This window comes from Schistocerca nitens, chromosome 2, assembly GCF_023898315.1.
Source record: "Schistocerca nitens isolate TAMUIC-IGC-003100 chromosome 2, iqSchNite1.1, whole genome shotgun sequence".
Lineage (NCBI taxonomy): Eukaryota > Metazoa > Arthropoda > Insecta > Orthoptera > Acrididae > Schistocerca > Schistocerca nitens.
The window spans coordinates 306,420,561-306,438,704 of NC_064615.1; the positions used below are offsets into that span (position 1 = coordinate 306,420,561).

Genomic DNA, 18,144 nt, shown 5'->3' on the forward strand with positions numbered 1-18,144 from the left:
GCTCATTTTCCATTATTCGAAGACCATCATCACATTTCTGATCTTCCGTTGGGCAGACTGTAGATCGAAGCTTACGTCTATAATTCTTGAAGGTCTACGCACGTTAGAGCTACGTCTACAATGAAATCAACTTAAGTGATGGACATGAATAAATCTTCGTACATATCTCGGTCAATTGAAGTTCTGCTGTGATCGTCTTTTGCAGGTGTGAAGTAAGCAACAAAAACTATAAACTCACACAAACAACAAGAAGGCAACTATATGTGAATAAGCAAGCACGCCGTGTCCCTTGTGTCGGCGCACTCACTGAAGAAGAATGTAGACTCGCTCTCTGGCTGCCAGCGATTAAACAGTCGCTATCGGTTCGCTGCAGCTTCGAAACGTTCTAAATAGTTAAATATCTCGCTTTTACCATCAAAGACTGTCCTGGTAGCGTTCATATAGCAATGATCAACTTGAAAATATGCACACTATGTGACCAAAAGTATCCGGACACCTGGCTGAAAATGACTTACAAGTTCTTGGCGCCCTCCATCGGTAATGTTGAAATTTAATATGATGTTGGCCACCCTCAGCCTTGATGACAGCTTCCACTCTAACAGGCATACGTTCAGTCAGGTGCTGGAAGGTTTCTTGGGGAATGGCAGCCCATTCTTCATGGAGTGCTGCACTGAGGGGAGGTATCGGTGTCGATTGGTGAGGCATGGCACGAAGTCAGAGTTTCAAAACGTCCCATAAGTGTTCTATTGGATTCAGGTCAGGACTCCTTGCAGGCCAGTCCATTTAAGGGATGTTATCGTTGTGTAACCACTCCGCCACACGCCGTGAATTGTGAACAGGTGCTCTATCGTGTTGAAAGATGCAATCGCCATCCCCAAATTGATCTTCAACAGTGGGAAGCAAGAATGTGCTTAAAACATCAATGTAGGCCTGTGGTGTGATAGTGCCACCAAAACAACGATGGATGCAAGCCCCCTTCATGAAAAACACGACCACACCGCAACACCACAGCCTCCGAATTTTACTGTTGGCACTACACACGCTGGCAGATGACGTTCACCGGGAATTCACCATAACCCATACCCTGCCATCGGATGGCCACAAGGTGTACCGTAATTCGTCATTCCACACAACGTTTTTCCACTGTTCAATCGTCCAATGTTTACGCTCCTAACACCAAGCGAGGCGTCGTTTGGCAATTACCGGCCTGATGTCTGGCTTATGAGCAGCCGCTCGAGCATGAAATCCAAGTTTTCTCACCACCCGCCTAACTGTCATAGTACTTGAAGTGGATCCTAATGCAGTTTGGAATTCCTGTGTGGTGGCCTGGATACATGTCTGCCTATTACACATTACGACCCTCTTCAACTGTCGGCAGTCTCTGTCAGTCAGCAGACGAGGTCGGCCTGTACGCTTTCGTGCTGTACGTGTCCCTTCACGTTTCCACTTCACTATCTTGTCGGAAACAGTGGATCTAGGGATGTTTAGGAGTGTGAAAATATTGCGCATAGACGTGTGATACAAGTGACCCCCAATCACCTGACCACGTTCGAAGTCCGTGAGTTCCGCGGAGATGTTTTTGGGGGTGTCCGTATACTTTTGATTACATAGTGTAATACATTCAATGAACATCTGTGAAATAAATCGTTGGAAAACTTTAGGTTCTCTAACATTGTAAAGGAGTTACTTTGCGGACAGAAACGTTAATGGGAAGTCATTCCCCAGCGTTTCCCCAGAAGATAAGAACTGATGGTATTAAAGACCTTGACAGTAACAGGCTTTCATCCTATCTTTTTTTTAAAAAAAATTCTTTATTTAACCATCAATGATAATTATACAGCATAACCCAATTCCTTATATGATTAGTGGGTTCTAATTTGTAAGTTTGTTAGATATCAGTTGCAGCTAATTACAATTTAGTTGATTGTGAGCTACAGCTATACAATGGGCAGCTAAATTCTTACAAGTATCAGTATTTAATTTCTAAGATCTTAACTAACTCTACTGCCTGCAGCGTCACAATTGTGTCAGAGATATATATAAACCTATTTTATTGCCTTGCCCATCGAGCTAATCACGATGGGCGTGCCCCTGACACTGGGCAGGCCAGGATGTTATTCACTGCAGGTTGCTAATACTAATTTCCTAATCTAATTCCTACTAACTAGTTCTAACCTAAGTCAATTCCGGTGCTTCGTCTAGTCCGTGATATTATTCCCCACTCCTCCTAGTCCCGCACGTGGCGGATTCCAGACTACTGAGGTCGGCCTATCCACGCGCGGACGGTATAGGAGTAGAGCGCGTGTTTGGTATTAGAGTATCTCCAGTTTTACTTTAATTTGTGTTAATTTATTTCCCTCAGGTATTCCTTTAGCACTTTTCGTGACATCTCGTCTGCTGGTTTATTAAGAGTTTGAAAAGTGTCTTGTTGTCTTATGAGGTGGTATGTGTCATGGTCAGGTAATTGGTCACGTAGTTTGGAAGCAACATCATTGAGGAGGGGGCACTCGTAAATCACATGATCGGGAGTACCCTCTGGTTCACCACATTCACACGCGGGTGTGGCCCTTTCCCGAACCGACATAAGTATGTTGGGTAAGGCCCATGTCCAGTGATAAAATGGATTAGTCCTCTGGTGGGTTCAAAGTATTTCATTTTTAATCGTTCCCTAATGTTTGGAATAAGTTCATCCGTCTCCCATAGTTCTTGACATAGTTGTTCACCCCTTTGCCAAATCTCACCCTTGTCCCTAGCCCCAGTGCCTAAAATCTCTTCTATCTTCGTAACATTTCCTTTCTTAACCCAGAACCACGCAGCCTGCTCTCTAATTTTGATGTCCAAGGAGCAGAGCCCCATTATGACTAATAGTGCTCCCCCTGGTGATGTTCTGTAAGCCACCACAGATCTGAGTATCATGTTCCTTTGAACCCTTCTCACCGTCATGGCGGGCACAACCCTCGTGACTCTGTATGCCCAGACTCCCGAGCCGTAACCCACTATTGATGTTAATATGCTATTATGGTATAGATTTATGAGGTGAGGGGGGAGATGAAATCTTTTATGTCCGATGGATATGAGATTGCTTAATGTTTGAAGGGCCTTCTGAGTTACGGTTTCAATGTGTTTCCCGAAGTTCCTCTTCTCATCAATGATGATTCCCAGGTATCGTGTGTCACGTCGCCGAAGAAACGGCGAGCGCTCGATTCGTACAGTCGGGTTTCGGATTGATTGTCCCTTTAATAACAGGTAGTTAGACTTGCTTGGTGATGTTGTCATTTTAGTGTTTTGGCACCATAGCTGTAGTTTGTTTAGGGCACTTTCTATTTTGGGTTCTATGTCTTCGCGGCTACGGCCGCAGACCTACAGGTGGAGGTCATCTGCATAGGTTATCACCTCTAGCACTTCTTCACTTTGTTGTAAGGTGTCTAATAATGGCTCCATGTGGATGTCCTAAAACAGGGGCCCTAACACGGAACCCTGGGGACAACCCTTTGTTATAGATTTTCCAATTCTCCCGCTAGGGGATGATAGCCAGACCTCCCGCTCCTCGCAATAGCTCCTCAGACAGCCATATAGCGGCCCTGGACACCCCTTCTCCCGCAAGCAGGAGAAGAGCGAAGGCCACCACAGGTTGTCGAAGGCGCCACTGATGTCAACCATGATGCCCACCATGTACGTTTGCGGGGTAGAGCCACAGACTTCAGCCGCCAGGGCGATTGCATCAGATGCCGATCGCCCAGGCCTGAAGCCGAACTGCCTGTCGCTCATCCCACACAGCACTCGGTGTGCGGCCAGTCTGTCAGCTAGTAGCTTTTCTAGTATTTTCCCGAGTATATTAAGCAAGCAAATTGGTCTATAAGATTTTGTGTTTGTTGGGTCTTTATCTGGTGCTTTACGGATAATAACTACGTTCGCTGTCTTCCATCCCTTTGGAAATTTTCGTTGTCTGTACAGTGTACACGTGAGTGAGTGGTGCAGTTAGCTGGGGAGCTAGAAACTGCACCACCTCAGTTACAGTGCCGTCTGGCCCGGGAGCTTTACCCCTCTTAAGTGACTTAATGTGGGCAGCCATCTCTTCCTCTGAAAAAGGGTAATCTGTCGTGTTGTTATTGTATTCATTGAGGCTATCAAGTCGTAGTTGTTGCTGTCGTTCAGATTCCCCATCCGCGCTATCATCAGGCAGCAGGGACCGGAGGAGGACCTCGGCAGTCTCCTTTCAGGATTCCGTCATCTTGTCCCCGTGCCTGACTGTTGATAATTCCAGTGGAGAGCGGATCTTCTCTCCGACTAATTTATATGGTGTGCCCCAGGGGTCCAAAGGCCAATTGGTTCAGGACGAAGTTTTCCCAGCTTCGTGTTCTGACGGCTTGGAGTTCCTTCTGGAATCGGAGTTTAGCTTCCCGATATTGCAGCAGCCATCTTTGCCGTTCTGGCCAGACGACACTGCGCTGGTAGTGTCTCCTCAACCTTCTGACAGACCGGCGCATATCCTCGAGTTCAGGCGGCCATGGTACTGGAAGTACATGTTGACTAGTATTATTGCTCCGCCGGGAGATAACAGCTCCACGACATTGCAGTGACTGTTAGTGTATTGCGATAATGTCGTTGGTCTCAGGGCTTTATTTGTGATTATTAACGCCGCTTTCGGATTTTCTCCTTGGCTGATGACCTGCCAGGTCGCGGATGCAAATGCTATTTTTCCAGCTTGAGAGTACGGCTCTTGTAGACAGAGCACATCCAGCCTCTTCTCCTCCACTTCCCTCAGCAGCTCCTGCATCACAAGTCGACTGTTATGTGTGTTGAGTTGGCGGATGGTAATTTTAGTCATTTAAGGAAAGTAAGTGTGTATGTGGTCGTCTGGCCATGTCTTACTCCAGTCAAACGTAATGCGTCCATTAGCCGAGACAGACTGTTCGTAAATGTCATCTAGGTCAAATTTTTCTCCTCGTCTCTCGAAAACTTTCTTTAGTAAGTCTCGCAGGGCTCCGAAGTCGGTGGGGAGATTCATTGACTTTAGCTGTATCCTGTCTACAGCCTCCATTACCGAGAAGTTGACTTTTCTTCCGTTTTCGTGTCCCACGCGAACCACATGTCGTAAGGCAGTAGTCAGGGTAGCCGGCTGCTCCAACCTCGCCAGTTGCAACGTGAATTCTATATTTGGGTATACCCGAACCGGGTCTACTGGCGGTAACCTTACTACTGGGGTGTCTTGTGAGCTCGTTATTTGGCTTTATTGCACGGGACTTTGTTCTTTCAGATTACTTCCATCTTTTAGGACCTCAGGCACAGGATGCCCTTGCCGTTGCTGGTGTTTAATCGGTTTCGCTCCCCCCGGCTGAGGGAGGAGGGAGTTGTGCCACTGGGGTAAATTCCGTCTGGATACTTTTATCGATCTTTGGGAGATCAGTTTCGACACTTTTATGAGCTGTCTCAATTTTCGAGTCTCTCGAAAGAGACTTCAGGAATTCTCTAAACCTATTTGCCCTGATGGCATCCCCCCTCCTTTTGCTCGGGGATTTTCGCTTTGGCATCCTGTTTTGTTTGACATACTCAGCCATAGTCAGTTCTGGAAATCAGTCTTTGTTCCAGCATACGGTACGTAGGGCAATTTCGTCCTGTGGTTCCGTAGCTTTTCTTCCGCGCCTCTTGCAAGGTATGCAGACGCTTGCAGCTTTGCAGTCTTTCCGGGTGTGACCATCCTCGCCGCACTTGGAGCACGCCGACCCCCTGGTGCAATGCCTCAGAATGTGGTCCAAGTCTCCACAGTTGTGGCAGCGAGGTACCACGAGATAATCTCTAACATTTATGGCATGGAAGCCAACATACAGTCTGCCCATTGTTATTATTTTCTTCCACATTTGTGCTGTGACCTCAGCAACGTGGTGTACGACATCACGATCCAGAGGCCCCGTTTTAAATCTGAGTTTGAATGAGTCTTCGAATTCGTTGTTGTTCATCTGGTCAAAGTTCTGGTCCTTGATAGTTTGATACAGTTCTTCGTTTGTCGCCGGCCAAAGTGGCCGTGCGGTTAAAGGCGCTTCAGTCTGGAACCGCAGGACCGCTACGGTGGCAGGTTCGAATCCTGCCTCGGGCATGGATGTTTGTGATGTCCTTAGGTTAGTTAGGTTTAACTAGTTCTAAGTTCTAGGGGACTAATGACCTCATCAGTTGAGTCCCATAGTGCTCAGAGCCATTTGAACCAATCTTCGTTTGTCAATGTTGTGGGTACATCGTACAAAATGACCAATGGGTTCCTTTTTCTCGGTGGTTCACACTTGACCACCAAGTTCAGCTTAGGGTTATTTAAGAGTTTTTCTTTATCTTCCTCGGTGGCCACCTCTACGATCACCGAGTTCCTGCTGGGTTTAACTCGGTTTATTCTAATTTTGTCTTTTGCCGGATCAATAGTTGTGGTCAACAGCTCTTGTATCTTTTTCACACTTGTGTCTTGGCCAGGTAGAGTTCTGAGGAAGACCGCCGTGTCTGACCGCTCAGTCGCCTTGGCGATCGTCTCTTTCGTGGTTTGTGACTTGGGTGGCGCTTGCGCGACCACTCCTGCCCAGGTCTTGGTTGGTTGCCTTCTTAATCTTCCATTTTCCTTTTCCAATTCCTCCACGCGGCCTTCGAGTTTGGCGTGGGCAACGGCCCATGCAACCAGCTCGTTCTTGATGATGGAAAATGCCGCCTGACTGATCTTTCCATTTTTAATGTTCTGCTCCAGGAGCGGCGTAACTCGTGCATGTCTCTGAGTTACAGTTTCGTCTTCTGCGGGTCCCATCTCGTTCTGAGGAGAGGTGTCAAGCATCGTAGGTGAACGCTTGAGCGCACTTGAATAACTCGTCTCTATTGTAGCCATATTTAGTTGACGAGTGAAAAAAGGTGGGAGCCTGTCTCTTACGCCGGACCGGCTCCTCTGGCATGAGGGGGGGGGGGGGGGACAAGAAGGCAGCTCACCCACCGGCCTCGCCCAAAGGCCAAGGGCATTCTGGAACTGCAGGGTGCAGCGCGCCGTTGCCAGCGCACTGGTCCCCATCGGTGGCTCCGTCATCGTCGATTTCATCCTATCTTACGTAAATTAAGTAGAGAGTCACATTAAGACTTAACGTGTGTAGATAATGAAACAAGGTGTACCATAGTGCTTGATATTTAGTTCGCACTGGTTTTTCTTACAAATGGCTCTGAGCACTATGGACTTAACAGCGGAGGTCATCAGTCCCCTAGAACTTAGAACTACTTAAACCTAACTAAGCTAAGGACATCACACACAACCATGCCCCAGGCAGGATTCGAACCTGCGACCGTGGCGGTCGCGCGGTTCCAGACTGAAGTGCCTAGAACCGCTCGGCCACCACGGCCGGCTTTTTTGTTACATTTGGATCTGCTGTCATCATACATTAAATATATTTCCCACACTGTTTAGCGGCTTTGGATGGAAAACATGGGGATCTGCGTCAGTTACAACAGTGGAAGTAGGTATTTCAATAATAATGATGATTTCAGCGATCTTTCATGTGTTCTCATCGACATAAATTACCTAGAAATCGAAGTGACTCGTGTAGAACCAGTGTGGCTTCGTCACATCAGGGGCCAGATAATCATTCTACAAAATGTGTTCTTCGGAACATCGGACGACGGCGTTTATTTTGTCCAGATCAGGCTTTGTTGTTTCAAGAGTTACGAGAAACTATATACAGTCACATTTAGTGTTTCTTTACAGTTCTCGGAATTAACAATCCAAAAAATGAAATACATAACAATTTCATTCATATTCCACACATTTCTCGTCAGACTACTGAGTCATAGTGTAAACCAGTAAGATGAGTTTTAATATGCGTCAAAAATTAAATGTTTCAAGAGTGTGAGACAACTGAACAAAATAACGAACAATAAGAACTGTATAGAGGTGCACGTCCTTCTCCCCTCCCTCAAAATATTCAAATGTGTATGAAATCTTATGGGACTTAACTACTAAGGTCATCAATCCCTAAGCTTACACACTACTTAACCTAAATTATCATAAGGACAAACACACACACCCATGCCCGAGGGAGGACTCGAACCTCCCCCGGGACTCCCTGCTCCCCATCCCCCCTCCCTCCCTCCCTCCCCCCTCTCAACACACACAGCCCACAGTCAATGGAACTGGGAGATGTCGGCTCCTGTCCACCCTGCTCCAGCACACGAATTATAGGCATGCACAACTTTACGCCTCTTTATTCGCCTCACTGTTTCATAGTGCAGTGGCAGTATGCACTTAACACACACAGTAAGTTGCACGTATGTAAACGCCTCATTAGTGTGACACAGATAGGAGTAAGGTACTCAGCCAATCAGTCACCGTTCATCTAATGATGTGGATAACCATAATAAACTTCAGGGCCCATAGTACAAATATGATGACAGTAGCCAGGTGTTGGAAACACACACTGATTGAGTTAGGATTACCAGAACATAATTCGGTGTGACTGAGAGTAAAACAACTTTAAATTTGTTTCAGTGAGTTTTTGTAGTGACCAGTATTACGAAAAATGTCGAAAACTAGCACAATGGTCGACAGCTCACTGCCAATATCAGCGTAGCAGGACGCTCCTTGTTTGACGGAAAATGACGCCCCTTGTTCGACGGAAAATCTGTGGCGTATTCTCTCTCTCTCTCTCTCTGTGTGTGTGTGTGTGTGTGTGTGTGTGTGTGTGTGTGTGTTTATGTGGCTGCTACAAGGAGTCTTGTTACTAATTCCTCCTCTGAGTCGGCAGTTGTGGAATGTGCTTAAGTTTTCGCGTATCCCCAGTGAAAGAAGTCTAATGAGATGCACGTCTTGCAATTCCCTCCTTGTGTAGTGCTCCTTGTTAGGTATCGCGATGGTCACCCAGGCAACAAAGCTGTTTACTCGCTCAATATTAACGCCAAAAAGTCACAACTGTACGTCCCTCTCGGTAATGGAGGCTGTAGACAGGATACAGCTAAAGTCAGTGAATCTCCCCACCGACTTCGGAGCCCTGAAGAGTTACGGATTCCTTTTTTTTCCGTCACGGCCACGCTTACGAATCCTTAGTGTTAACTCAATGCGTGTTTCCTGCACCTGATTGCTTGACGAAATGTATTTCTTGTTGGTTCACTTGTGATACAAGAAAATACTGATGCCTTTTCTGGTGTAGCCTGCCCTCTACAGAGAAGATGGACATTATAATTTCCACTTGTCATATTATGTAAATTGGAGGGTGGAGAAAGGAAAGGAAAGGGAAGGAACTGTTGATGTCAGCTGGATCTGAACTTTATACGGAATCAGCGGCGACGAGTGAAAGTGTTTGCCAGACCAGGATTCGAACCTAGGCTCAGCTGCTATTAAGACAGTTGGGTTAAGCACTGCTCCACACAGACACAGTGGTTATTGCAATTGCGCGGCGAGCTGGGCATGCCTCTCGGCCGACCCACATCCTCACCTAGCGCGCAGCTATGATAAACACTGTGCCCAGGTGGCGAATTGCTTAACGCAACTGCCTAGTAGGCAGGTTTTAATCCACGTGCCTAGTAAGCAGGAGACACCGGGCTCGAATCCTGGTTTGGCACAAATTTTCACTCGCCGCATCTGATTCCACATGAAGTCGCCATGCAGCTGAGATCAATAGTCCCTTCCCTTTTCTTTCCTCTGTCCACCTTTCACCTTCAATTTACATAATAAGTATAACAGATGCTGATTCCAAGTGTTGTCAGTCATATAATAGCTAGACATAATCTTGTCACTGTGGCATGTTTACCACCATCGCCTCACCCCTGCTGCATTTACTGGCAACATGTGTTTATAGTCATCAAATTAAGGTCATATTTAAACACAATCAGTTACATTAGCTGGTTACTCTTAACTGCTCTCTTAGACTAATGCTGCTTACCTGTTAGAACCATAGAGATTTCACAGGAGGGGTAGGGATTGTACACCCATGCACTATGTCTCTGATCCCAGGCGTGGTAACGTGAAGGAAAGCCGACTATCCGGTCCCTTTGTTCCCTCCACACTCTAAGTCGTGTAATAAAAAGACTTCCATCAGTAATTACAGTAACCACATAACGAACAGCTATGTACAAGCATCAACAGATGCTCCCGGCATGCAAATACACGAAACTTAAATAGCTAAAAAGAAACATATTTACAGGAATATAGCTCTCATCACAGAAAGCTTAAACAAACTCAGTAATAAAAGAAAAATGCAAAAATCTCACACATTTTCCAATTTATTCCCCATACTGTCACCACCAACTACCTTAAAGTAAGGACACTATTATTCTGAAAGCTTTGGAATTACTGTATGTTGTTAAACCTGCCCCCACCCTTTCATTTCTTCTCTTCATATCTAAAGCTTTGTTAACCAGAAAGGCTGTGTCTCTGAAGATAGGTCAGTTTTCATCTTTTGCTGTATTTCTGTCTGCTTCTCAGCACTTCTGGTTTGTTAGTGATGATTTGCGGTAATATGGGGTGCTCGAAATTTATTCGTGGTAATATGGGGTGCCTGAAAGCTATTCACTGAAATTAATACAGAATCAAGAGAACATAAAAACAAATGTAGTTCGTTATGATGCATATTATCCCTTGAGGTTTTCCTTTCATTCGTCAGACATGTTTCGCTGAAGTTTCAGCATCATCAGTATTTATTTTTTGTTATTTTCTGTAGAACAACGAAAATGCTTTTAACTATTTATACACATATAGATTAAGACAGTTTTTAGACAGTATTTACATATTTCAATAACAAACAAAATATGTAAATACTGTCTTGAAATCTCAAATTTATATACGTACAAGTACTAAAAAGCGTTTCTCCTGTTTTATAGAAGATAATAAAAGCTCACTGATGTTGCTGAAACTTTAGAGAAACACGTCAGGGAAATAAAAAGAAAACTAGAAATTGTATTTTGTTCAAGGTGGACCCTCTCCAAATACAAATCATATTATCCCTGATGACAATTTCTGATGCTAGGAACGATTTCCGCAGAGGGTAGTTTCGGTAGGACTGACGAGGACATCGGAAAAGTCAATGAATGGCAGCCTGTTATGTATTATTTAGAAATAATGCAGAGAGTGCTACAGACATGACACGTGAACTGGTGTGGCAATAATTAAAACAAAGGCATTTCTCCCTGCGGCAGGATCTTCTCATGAAATTTCAATCACCATCTTCTCAAAAAAATGGCTCTGAGCACTATGTGACTTAACTACTTTGGTCATCAGTCCCCTAGAACTTAGAACTACTTAAACCTAACTAACCTAAGGACATCACACACATCCATGCCCGAGGCAGGATTCGAACCTGCGACCGTAGCAGTCGCGCGGTTCCGGACTGCGCGCCTAGAACCGCTAGACCACCGCGGCCGGCACCATCTTCTCCTCGGAGTCAGAAAACATTTTTTTTTTTTGGCGCCTACCTACATAGGGAGAAACGATCATCATAGTAAAATAAGAGAAATAAGAGCTCACATGGTAAGATTTAGGTGTTTCTTTTCCCCGCACTGTGTTTGAGAGTGGAACGGTAGAGAAGCAGTTTAAAGGTGGTTCGATGAACTCTCTGCTAGGCACATAGTTGTGAACTGCAGAGTAATCACGTAGGTGTAGACGTAGCATGCTAATTACTGCAGTGGCATTCACAGAAACTGGTTCGAGCGCGCCCATTGGCCTGTGTGCACGCGGTATGTCGTCAGACCATTGATTATCGCGTCTGTTTGAAGGTTCCTGGCACGTCCGTAGTGGTACCAGCAGCGATGGGAGTCCTAGCGACGAGGTCTCCTTCTGTTTCCACAACGGTTTCGTGCAACAACTGCTTCACATGCCTACAGAGGAAGAAATCCAGACACGTGAGGTCAGGTAATGTAGGCGGCCGAGCGGCAGGGTCGCCTTCGCTTATCCATCGATTCCCAAAAGTGACTGTCAGATGATTCCCCACAGCAATAACTGAAATGGGCTGGCCCACCATCGTATTGGAAGTACATCCTTTGTCTAACATTCAGAGATACAACCTCCAGCAGTTCTCGGAACACATGTTTCAGGAAGATGCGATATCTCCGTGCGTTGAGGTGAAATGGAAGAATGTATGGTCCAACCAACTTATCACCGAGGATGCCATCCCACACATTAACACCAAACCGCTGGTGATGAGCTTGAGGCCGAACACCTTGTAAATTGACATGTGCCCTTACATGCGAACTGTCGATATTGAAACAGCCCTCACGAATAACAAAGCCTTTTCTGTGTACAGGACCTCGGCCAGAAGTAAGATGTACAGGGGGGGGGGGGGGGGCTGTAGTAAAAACCACTATGCGAAGTGAATGGTGCTATTGCTACGAAGCACTGAAGATGGAATGGATGAAGCTGCTGGTCAAATAACAGCTTCGACACAAGACTATGTCTGACGCCAAGGATGTGTGCTATACGTCGTGTACTTGTAGACGGAGTATCTTCAACACGTCCCAGAATCTCTTTTTCCATTTCGGGAGTTGGCACTGTTTGATTCTGACCTATATTTGCATGCCTTCACGGAAAGTGCCTGTTTGAAGAAGGAGGCGATACAGCCGATAGCATGTCTGGTGTTGTGGAACCCTCGTTTCTTAAAGCGCTCTCGATACTCTCTGACTGCCTCTCGTCCGCTTTCATTCACAGAGCAGCACCCGAGATACACGTCGGCCATTTCGACGTACCTAAAATACCCCGTGTTCACTGTTGTTCACTGCAGTTTTGTATGTCAGTACACATTCCTAGTTAGCGACACCAACACAACACATTACGTCAGCACCACTAACAAAACGTTCCCTAACATTACATGCTGACATCAGGGACCATACGTTCTATAGCGAAATATATTTGTTTCAAGTTCTCTATCTCCTGTATTAATCTGGACGAATACTTTCGGAACACACTATATACACAGTAATATTTCATCTCGGATTTCCCATCGAATTTTAATGTTTTAAGGGTTAAATTGTAATTGTTTTTCATCTAACAACCTTAAATTATGAGTTCTTTCGTGACCAAAAGAAATAATTGGATGAAAAGTAAGATGTAAGGTTATCTTTCGTTTTATCCTTAATTATAATTTCAGACGCCTAATTCCACTGCCCACATTCTATCTGGTCCTATTACAAGTACGTATTTACAAACCCAAAGAAGTGAGTAACTTGTCGTTTCCATTGCTCATAGTAGACACATCAGATCTTGTGCTCCAGCTGTAATGACCATCTCATCAATGGGATGCTAAAACTTAATCTTACTTCCTACGATAAAGTGGGAGAAATATACAACTCACGACCCATGAATATTCACTGTGCCATCCGTAAAAATATGAACAAAACAAAAAGTTACATCTGTGGGGTTACGTTTGACACCAAACTAAAGTGTCTGTTCGTCATGACTTACATAATCTTATTACTATTTCACTTTGCAACTTGGGAAATGTGATATTTTTCCATTCCTTAGGATGGAAAGTCTAATTCTCTACACACATAAACGAAATAAAATAATTCAGAAGTTCACTGATGGAAATAAATTGCAACACCAAAAATTGATTAACGTAGAGTTATGAAATTTCGGAAATACATTTGTCTTGGTAATATACTGGGTGATCAAAAAGTCAGTATAAATCTGAAAACTTAATAAACCACGAAATAATGTAGATAGAGAGGTAAAAATTGACACACATGTTTGGAATGACATGGGGTTTTATTAGAACAAAAAAAAAAAACACCCCATATTGCTAACGCATGAAAGACCTCTTGCGCGCGTCGTTTCGTGGTGATCGTGTGCTCAGCCGCCACTTCCGTCATGCTTAGCCTCCCAGGTCCCCAGACCTCAGTCCGTGCGATTATTGGCTTCGGGGTTACCTGAAGTCGCAAGTGTAACGTGATCGACCAACATCTCTAGGGATGCTGAAAGACAACATCCGACGCCAATGCCTCACCATAACTCCGGCATGCTTTACAGTGCTGTTAATAACATTATTCCTCGACTACAGCTATTGTTGAGGAATGATGGTGGACATATTGAGCATTTCCTGTAAAGAACATCATCCTTGCTTTGTCTTACTTTGTTATGCTAATTATTGCTGTTCTGATCAGATGATGCGCCATCTTTCGGACATTTTGTGAACTTTTGTATTTTTTGGTTCTAATAAAACCCCATGTCATTCCAAGCATCTGTGTCAATTTGTACCTCTCTATCTACATTATTCCGTGACTTTTTTTTATACTGACTTTTTGATCACCCGGTATTTAAGTGATTAACATTGCAAGATCTTAGGTTAATGTAAGTGCGACTTAAGCCAATGCAAATCTGAAATGCTCGAACATTAGCAACCGGAGTAACCTCCAGAATATTGAATGGAAGCATGAAAACATGCGTGCGTTGTGTCGTACAGGTACCGGAAGTCAGTTTCTGGGATGGAGTTCCATGCCTGCTGCAACCAGTCAGTCTACACGTGGACGATTAATGTTGTTTGTAGATGAAGCTGAAGTTATCGTCCGATTATTTTCCGTATGTTCTCGTCTAGAGGTAGATGTGATGGTTGAGCAGGCCAATGCAACATGTCGACATCTGCAGAGCATGTTGGGTTACAACAGCGGTATATGGACTAGCGTTATCGTGTCGGGAAAAACACACTGGAATGCTGTCCACGAATGGCAGCACATCCGATCAAATCACCAGGCTGACGCACATATTTGCAGTCAGGGTATGTGGGATGATCACTAGAGTGCTCCTGCTGTCATGCGAAATTGCACCCCAGCCCATAATCCAGGTATAGGTCCAGTGTGTCTAGCACGCAGACAGGTTGGTTCCAGGCCCTCGACTACCCTCCTTATAAACAACGCACGACCATCACTGGCACCGATTCAGAACCATATTTCGCCCTAAAACACAACAGCCCTCCACCCCGCTCCAAGCGAGCTTTCGCTTGATACCACTGAAGTCGCAGTTGGCGTTGGTTTGGAGTAAGTGGGATGCACCATACGGGGCATCTGGCTCGAAGCTGTTCTTGAAGTAACTGATTTTTAACTGTTCTTTGTGTCACTGTAATGTCAGCTGTTGCTCAAATTACTGCTGCAGATGCAGTACGATGCGTCTGAGACAGAACACGATGGTCTTCCTTCTCAGCACTGCCACATGGCCGTCAAGAGCACCGGCTTCATGCGACCGTACATTCTCGTGATCACCGGTGCCAGCAGTCACGTACAGTGGCTACGTTCCTGCCAAGGGCTTTGCAGTATCGCAGAAGGAACATCCAGCCCTGTTACGGGACCTTGTTTAAACTCAGTGCGGTGCTGATAATCGCATCTTCGTCGCTTTAAAGGGATTCTTGACTAACATTAACTCACCACTCCAAATCACAAAGGTAACTAACTTTTACGACTGTTACAGTGAGTATTTGAAACAAACCTGATTTGCATCCTCAAAGTGGTGCTAGTACCGGCCTTATGCAAATGGCGTGAAATCTCACTAGACATCATCTTTCGGAAGCAGACACATGCCTACGAAGTTCGGTTAATGTGTATAACGCCTTCTCGATGTTTGATATCTTTTCTGTCAGAGGATGAAACAAACATTTAAACATATGAAGGTTGCCACAGAATTTGCGAAACGAGCTACTACATAAAATATGAATATAAACATAGTGTAAAGCTTTAAACACAGTAAACCAACAATCACACATAGACTTAACAAAAATTTTAAGTCGTGTAAGAATCATTTGACCCTGATCTTGTGTGCACACAGAGATACAAATAACACTCACCTGAAGCCAAATACAATTTCATCATGTCGTAGTTTTGAATCATCATCAAGTGACAACACAGCCTCTGTTTCAATTGCATCATACGGAAGAAAACGGTTGTTCAAACTGTTGCGACTTGCTTTCACTACCTGTAAAATTGAAGCACTGTGTTATAATGCATATGATAAATATCAGAATTAAAACATGTTCTTTCGGTCTGAGAAACTCACAAAAGGAAGGTAAGAGGAATAGAATTCAACGTCTAAAAGATAGTAAGGAGGAGTGGGATTTAAGGTCTAAAAGGAAGGTAGGAGGAACAGGGTTGAACGTCTTTTGGGCGTGATGTCATTAGGAGAAGGTGCAAGCTCAGACTGGGAAAAGACGGGGAAGGGAAATCCGCTACGCCCCTTACAACTGAAGCATTCTGATACTTGTTTTCATTAGTGTCCGGAAAGTACAGTAAAACTTATCATGGCTTAGAGACAGTATTTTAGTTGGGCAGTTCCCTGGTTATCTGTACACAATGGGGAAGCAAGTACATCTACCTATATGCTATGAAGGAGTTAATAGGTGTTAATGAGCCATGAACACATTGTGAACGCTAATTGTCCGGAGAACGTGATGTGGCCTACTGCTGGTGCGCAAACTGCTTGATAGAAGAGATTTTCCTGCTATACAGTATCTTTGTGATTGTCTTATGACCCTATAAAATATACGCTAATCAATCCAGACCTGTGGGAAAGTAAATGTCTCCCAATTTTGACTTAATTTCATAAAATATTTTTTGGGATTTAAGTAAGTTTTAAAGGCGCTGAATATAAACGGCTACAAAGCTGAAATTTGCAGAGGTTGTGTGACAGGACTATTGGAGAAAGCGATTCTTGTTATTATTCGGTTCTACCTTTCAAACAGATCTTAGATTAAATTGCATATCAGTAGTTAACATATTATTTTATTAGAAAGGAATTAACAAAAGTACAGTTCAGTGATGTTACGTTTTCATTGCAAAAATGGGCTTTGATCCAAATACGAGTTGGGTTGAGGTGAGTTCAAGAAGTATTTCCACAAAAGCCACAACACTAAAAAATTAATATCAAGTCAAGGCTTTGCCATAATGGCAGCAGATTCGTTTAAATTTCTGTAGGAAACACTGTTAATATGAAGAAATATAGCTGCTATTCGAGCGAAGCTAAAATACACTGATCACATATGGTCCATGTGCTGCGATTTGGATGCTATTTCTATACTTCCTGAACAGTACTGAGGCTACGCTAAAGATCCCTGTTTTCTGTGTGGCTGGGAGAAGCGTGGCAGTGAATTAAAAAGGAACATCCTTCCAGAATGAACATAGAAACTGGAAGCGAAGTACTGTACATGATGGTTTGGTTCATCTCTGCCTTCACATCAAGTTCGAATGAATGAAGTAATTCATGAAGACTTCCAGAAAGATAGGGAATGTTTAAGTATATTTTTTCCAGGTTCGTCAGAAGCAGCACCAAAAGAATGTGTTTTTGTAGTATTAGACATTCATAAACTCTTAGAGTAGAATTATTTGTAATAGAAATTGAAGCAATTGAGAAAGGGGTATGGATAACTTTCAGACAAGTTGCTCAGAAATATTTAGGAAACAATACGGACATCAGCTCTGAGTAAACATTGAGATATATGATACCTACATTCTTAGGAAGCGAACAATGTGCGTCGAGTTTGCAAGCCCACCTCGTCCATTCACGTTTGTTACTTTCCTAGTAATTTGTTGATGCCAGTGATGATAAGAGAGAAACTATCCCTAAAGGTGCCAAGGAGATGAATCACGGATTTCAAGGCAGAGTTTACCACATCATTATCGGAGAATGCAGTAGTTTAAAAGTAAAACGCCTTTTGCTGGCTACAGATTAAGTTTTTTATTTAACTTGTGCACGCAGACGCATTTCTCCCTATTTACATCAAATGACAGTTACAAGGTTATATTTGGGGAACAGAGTGAACAGTAAGGTGAACATCAAACTTACAATCAGTTTGTCAAATGAGAGAAAGTTATCTGGATTACAAATAATGAATTACACCACGATCTGGCACCTAATGAAAATGTCTTGTAAATAAAGATGAAACGCGTCTGGGTGCACAAGTTAAATAAAAACCTTAACGTGCAGCAAGCAAAAGACGTTTTTCTTTTAAACTGCTGCAATTTGTGTACAGCTGCTAAGAAAGTGGCCACCACAAGAAATTTATTACTGAGGACTGTGCTGGATGTTGTACAGAGAGTAGTCTCAGATGGTTCATCGTAGGTGTACCAATAGAAGCTCTGAGGAGAAACGAAAAAGAAAATAAAAACACTTGCAAAGGTAAGCACACATTTATAAACTTATTTTTCTGTTTAAAGGCATTGCATGTAATAATT

The 18,144-nt window shown here is 44.0% G+C and overlaps 1 protein-coding gene across 5 annotated transcripts in view; it reads right to left on the reverse strand.

Annotated features, from left to right (window-relative positions):
- LOC126236071 (exostosin-3-like) overlaps positions 1-18,144 on the reverse strand; it is a 310,079-nt gene that overhangs the window by 32,472 nt on the left and 259,463 nt on the right. For 4 of the 5 annotated variants that reach the window (XR_007544868.1, XM_049945126.1, XM_049945128.1 and 1 more), the window contains 2 exons: positions 15,765-15,892; positions 9,888-10,012 (listed from right to left, as the gene is read on the reverse strand). Coding sequence is in view for 4 of the 5 variants with exons in the window: in XM_049945126.1 (XP_049801083.1) it covers positions 9,888-10,012; positions 15,765-15,892 (253 nt within the window). In the remaining variant the exon portion in view is untranslated. The remainder of the gene's footprint in view (positions 1-9,887; positions 10,013-15,764; positions 15,893-18,144) is intronic. The other variant, XM_049945127.1, reaches the window with a different exon arrangement.